This window comes from Anser cygnoides, chromosome 1, assembly GCF_040182565.1.
Source record: "Anser cygnoides isolate HZ-2024a breed goose chromosome 1, Taihu_goose_T2T_genome, whole genome shotgun sequence".
Lineage (NCBI taxonomy): Eukaryota > Metazoa > Chordata > Aves > Anseriformes > Anatidae > Anser > Anser cygnoides.
This window is the reverse complement of record NC_089873.1, coordinates 121,099,979-121,105,646: the sequence shown is the minus strand read 5'-3', so window position 1 is coordinate 121,105,646 and position 5,668 is coordinate 121,099,979. Positions and strand designations below refer to the sequence as shown.

General features: G+C 54.3%; 1 protein-coding gene across 1 annotated transcript; it reads left to right on the top strand.

Moving 5' to 3' along the window:
• The first annotated feature begins 560 nt into the window (after positions 1-560).
• Positions 561-2,053, top strand: MID1IP1 (MID1 interacting protein 1). The gene is made up of 2 exons (XM_048052841.2): positions 561-707; positions 869-2,053. The coding sequence occupies exon 2, from the start codon at positions 967-969 to the stop codon at positions 1,462-1,464; it is 498 nt and encodes a 165-aa protein (XP_047908798.1). The 5' UTR covers positions 561-707; positions 869-966; the 3' UTR covers positions 1,465-2,053.
• Positions 2,054-5,668: the final 3,615 nt, after the last annotated feature.

The following is a 5,668-nucleotide window of genomic DNA, read 5'->3' as shown; positions in this document are numbered from 1 at the left end:
CCCTCCCCGCGGCTGCCCCGTCGCCACGGCAACGCGCTCCCCCCACGTGACCCGCGGCGGCCGCTCCCGCGAGGCCTCCTGTTACTAGGGACGCGGCGGGGGGGCTGCTCTTTCTGATTGGCCGCCCCCCCCCCCGCCCGCTCTCCGATTGGCTGGGGGTCCCGCGGAGCCGGGCCGCCGATTGGCTGGGCGCGGAGGTGAGGCCGTGGGGTGATGCCGGCCGGCGGCCGCTGCCAGGCGGCTCCGCGCCGCGGGGGGCCGCGCGCGCGCGCGGGGCCGGGCCGGCCGTGCACGCGGGGCCGTGCGCGCGCGGCCGCCGCGTCACGCCCGCCGCGCGGCCGGCAGCCAATGGGCGGGCGGCGGGAAGGCGGGCTGCACGCGGGGCCCGCGTGGCCCCGTCAGTCAGCGGCGGCCCCCTGGCGGAGGCGGGCGGGCGCCTGAGGCGGCGCCGTCCCCGCGGCCGCGGCCTCGCTCCCTCCCTCCCCGCCTCCCTCCCTGCCTCCCTCCCCCGGCGTGGGGCGAGAGGCGGAGCCGCCGCCGAGCCGCGGGCCGCCGCCCGCCGCCTTTATCTGGCCCGGCGGCGCGGGGGGGTGGCACTGGGGAACACCTCGTCGGGAGATAGGCGCTTATAAATAGGGCGCCGGGGATGGGAGCGGGGACACGGGCGGCGGCGGGCTGACGGCGGCGGGGAGCGGCTGCGGGACACGGTGGGTGCCAGCGGCCCGTGGGTGCCTTTTGTTGTTGTTGTGTTATTTTGGGGGCTTTTTCCTGGCTTTTCGGGCGGAGGGGGGAGGATGGAGGCGGCTGCGGGGTGGGAGCGTGGAAAAGCCTCGGTGCAGCACGAGCCCTAACCCCCGCCTCCCCGCAGGGCTTCCCCACGGGAAAGCAGGAGCCGAGGCACGGCGGAGGGCAGCCGGTGCGCCTAGCGAGGAGGAGGAGGAAGAGGAGGAGGTCGGCCCCGCCGTCATGATGCAGATCTGCGACTCGTACAGCCAGAAGTACTCCCTGTTCAACGCCATGAACCGCTTCATCGGCGCCGTCAACAACATGGACCAGACGGTGATGGTGCCCAGCCTGCTGCGCGACGTGCCGCTGCTGCTGGAGGAGCTGGACGCGGCGGGCGCCGTCTGCCCGGAGCGGGAGGCCGCGCTGCCGACCGGCAGCCCCGGCGCCTACTTCTCCCGGCGGGACATGTACAGCCACTACGTGCTGCTCAAGTCCATCCGCAACGACATCGAGTGGGGCGTGGTGCAGCAGCCGCCGGCCGCCGACGAGGCCGCCCGCAAGAAGGACAAGCTGGGCGGCGGGCCGGCCGAGGAGGGCGAGGCGGAGGAGGACCTGGAGCAGCAGTTCCACTACCACCTCAGCGGCCTGCACACGGTGCTCTCCAAGCTCACCCGCAAGGCCAACGTGCTCACCAACCGATACAAGCAGGAGATCGGCTTCGGCAGCTGGGGGCAGTGAGGGTGGGAGCGCGGGGCGGGGGACGGGGGGGACGGGACGGGACGGGACGGGGGGCGGCGGAGGGAGCGGGGTTCCCTCCGCAGGGCCCCCCCCCTTGTTTTGCACTACTTTCATAACGGGGGTGGGGTCTCCCCGCGTGTTCCCGGGACTGCAGTCGTTTTTACCAACGCACAAACAGAGAGAGAGAGGTGTAAATTAATCGATACTAGTTTATTAATTTTTTTTTTTTTTTTGTATGGTGTGGGGCGCGCTGTGCCTCTCCGGGCAGGGAGGGTGAGTTTGTACGTGGTGTATGAGCGGTTTGCGTAGCTGGCCGGTCTGAGGCTAAAGACAAGCCGATGAAAATAACGAGACCGGCTTAAAATTGCTCGTCTTACCCAGGACGGGACCTGGTGGACTCGCAAACACCCCAGTTCACTGGGAGGATGAAGGGTTCCACGGTTGTACATGTACTGAAGCCTATTTAAAACTTTTTTACTCAGATGTAGAGTATATTCTAAAATAAATGCAAATGTATTGACTAAAAGTGACTTAACTTTTTGGTATGATTTATGTTTCATTAATTAAATGGTATTTTTAACATCTGAAATTCATCTGTTGTTCTTATTTCTGGCACTGCCTTAATAGACGCAGAAATCTGTGCGTGTGTAAGAGATTTGCTGGTTGGTTTTTGTTTTTTCTTTTTCCAAAGGGGGTGATTAGGTAGCGATGGTAACTCGGCAGACCTAAAACTGGCAAATGAGTGAACTGAGCACACCGTACGCGTCCCGAATGCTGGTCAGCTATTCCCAACCAAGTCGTGCAGAGGTTCTGTACGAGCAGGGAGCGTGAAGGTCAGCGCCTCTTTAACAAAATCTGAGAAGATCGAGTCATGGCTGCTTGCAGGCAGCGATTCATGGGGGCTGGAGCGGAGCCTAGGAATGACTCTTGTTTTTCAGGAGGTATCTGAATGTACTGCGGGCAGCGCTTTTCTCTGCCTCCGAATAGGTCTGGGACGCTTGCCTCCCCCGTCTCCTGCATCGCCTCCTCTCCTCCGCAGCACTCTTTGGTAACTAGAAGTTAATCGGTTTTACGTTATGCAAATCGTATCGATTTCATTTTCTGTGTTCTTTACTATTCCATTTGCTGGAGTAAAGTGCCTCAGAATTGGGTCTTTATACCATGTTTGCTGTTTAGGCTTGACCTCGAGTAAGTTCTAATACTAAAAGTGTACTTGATTACATTAAAATGTGTGTATAACCATTTAATAAATACATCTTCCATAAGGTACGAAGCCTTCAGGCAGGGACATGCTATGTGTGTAGGCACCTCCTTACACTGAGATTTCATTCTCTATTACTGCTCTCAAATTTGTTTCTGTCTTCTAAAGATTTTTCCACTTAGCTTTAAGGATTTTTATTTTGCTTACATTGTGTTCCCTAGGATGTTGTGTGTTGTTTTTTTTTTTCAGCTCCTCTGTTAGTGCGTTGTAGTAAAGCAGAGGCACTCCAGGCATCGCACCAGTTGATGTATGTTTGAGTAGTTAAAAGAATCAGCCTGCAAGTATGTTTAAAATGCATATTTTAGAAGACTTTCCCTTCTAAGGTAAAGGAGAACTTCAGGAGGCTGGATGATTTTTTTTTTTTTTAAGCTTAGTGATGATTGTTCTCTTTTGTAATGTTTTTAGCCCTCCCTTCCCCTCCCCCCTTGGGAAGATGCCAGGAAAAAGTCCGGGGAGCCACGAGAGGGATTACCCTGGTTTCCCAACGCGTCCGCTCGCCGGCACGGCCCTAGGGCACGGCCCAGCCGATGGGGTGCACAATTGGGATGCCTCGTGGTGGGGTTTTGCTCTCCTGAACCCCACGGCGAGAGGAAGGACCGGTTTGGCCGTGCTGCCTTGTGCTCGGCCTGCTGAAAGCCGCGTTACAGCCCGGTTCAGAAGCGCTTGTAAAACTCCGGACTCGACCAGCTAACACAACGGTGCTAACTTTTGGACCCCTGCTAACTTCTCCCAGGTTCAGACCGCGCTGTTCAGATGTTGCGCAAGAGGCAGCGAGCTGCTGAATTAGAGGTTGAGTAACGTTAGGAAAAGAGCTAGTGTTACATTAGTGCAGGGTCGCCCTGTACGACATCTGTTCCGCTTTGCAACCTAAAAAAAAAAAAATCAGTGAAAAAAAATCAGCAGCTAAAAACTAGCAGTATTTGGCAGTAACGGAGGACTTCCCTTACAAATACATCCGTGGGTAGCAGAGGATGGGGTTCTAGCAGGATGACGTGGCATTTTGAGGGGATGACACAGCATTTTGAGGGTTTGTCCTGTGTGGGTGACCAACCCCGTGGTTCTCGAGCTGTGTGGGGCCCTGCTGCATGACCGGCAGCAGCCTGGGCAAGAAACTGCTGAGACACCCACCAGAAGAGACTCTGTCACCTTCCACCTGGGAGCTGCTTCAGAGTTCCCCTTTTTCAAGGTTATCTGAGCGAATTGAGGCCGTGAGGATCAAGAAAATAAACTCATGGTGCAGGGGAGGGGAAAAAAAAATATCAGATATAAACAGGGATGTATGTCTCACGCAAAGGACAAGGAAGGGAGCTGCTGGTGGCTGGCACGGCTGAGGAAAGCAACTTTGCCTAAAAAGTGCTCAGGCAATTACGTAAATACCAGCACCTGACACTGCAGTAAGCAAAGATGAAAATGCAAAGTTTTAGTGCCCGGGTTCTGTGTGTCAGATGCTGGACTGGGGAAAAAAAAATCCATTAGTGGTGCTAGATAATACAATTAAGTTTATTTTTAGGAGTCACATTTTCTTTTGAAGGACTGGATAGCTTTAAGTGCTCTTGATTGGATACCAAGTCCAGCAAACCTTTAGTCTGCTCCAGTAAAGCGCTTTTGATACCTGTAAGTGATAATGAAATGTGACGCGAATCTAACTTAAAATATCTTTATGATGCCAAATATTCTGATAAGCGTCTTTCTCTCCACGCCAGGCCTGAACTGAAAGTCAGCTCGCGGAACTACAGTGGCCACGTGCAAACCAGTGGGATATACAGACGCACGGCGAGAAGTGGTTGTAGTTTTTAGCTCGCTGAAATTAAATAGGCCCGATGTACAGTAAGCCAGACATTAGCAGAGTAATAAGTAATGAGATTCAGAACAGTTTGCACTCAACGAATTGATTACAGCCGAAGGGATCTTACAGCCAAGGAGCCTCAAGGACATTCCTCACGGGATGCATCAGTTAGTATATAAAAGTGCCCGGCACACGTCATTACAGTTTATGAGTTAATTCTTATTTTTGTATATACAAAAGAACAGGAGGACAAATGGGAGCAAAGCCGAGGTTAGGTCTCAAGGCGTGTGTGTATATATGTATAAAATAAGGGTTTGGGGGGATCGGGCACAAGCCCTACAGCGAGAACGGCTTTCACAGGCTGCTTTGACCATCGGCAGCTGTCCTGGACAGGCGACGGGGCTGTGCTGGATTAAGTGTGCGTTGCATGAATCATCTCTGCCTTTGGCACCATCGGGTTTTCTCCGTCCCCTCCCAGAGGTGGGCTGCCGTATCCATTTCTGGTGGCTTTCCCTCCTGCTGGTGGCTTGCGTTTCACCTCGGCCTCCTCTCCTCCTGCGGCCAAGGGCTCGCTGCGGTCAGTACTCGCTGGAAGGGGGTGGATGAGGCTGAGTCAGGCTAGGCTGTCATCTTCCTCCTGCCTCTCTGGAAGCTTTTTCTTGCAAAAGGTTTTTAACAGATCAAGATATCTGGGTTTTCTGCTTTGTTCTTCCTTCCTCTCTCCCCAGGCACTTGCACCAAGACACACGAGTCATCAGTAGCTCCAGCGAAAGATGCACTACCATCAGCAGCCAGATGGAAGGTTATATTAGGACGTCATTATTACGGAGTTAAGATCTGCTCCCTGTTCTACTAGAGGGAGAAAAAAAAAGATAGGAAGCTTCTCCTCTTTGTGCCCGTTCACTTGGTGCACAGCTTATCTCTCTGCGGACAAGTCTGCAGCGATTTCTCCCACAGCCTTACTTCCCTGAAGCACTGAGTATGGGAGGGGATTGTCTGGAAGCACTGCTTTTTATTATTTATATCTTGCTAACAGTGTGCTAGGTACTATATTCCAAAGAGCTCAAGGATCTTACATGATGATATGCGCAGGTTAAAAAAAAGTAAAATAAAAGATTACGTTGGATTATAACCTGCCATAAAATCTGGACAGAGTG

What these genes read in the sequence shown, in the direction of transcription:
- MID1IP1 (XM_048052841.2), top strand. Translation starts at nt 967, where the DNA reads ATGATGCAGATCTGCGACTCGTACAGCCAGAAGTACTCCCTGTTCAAC.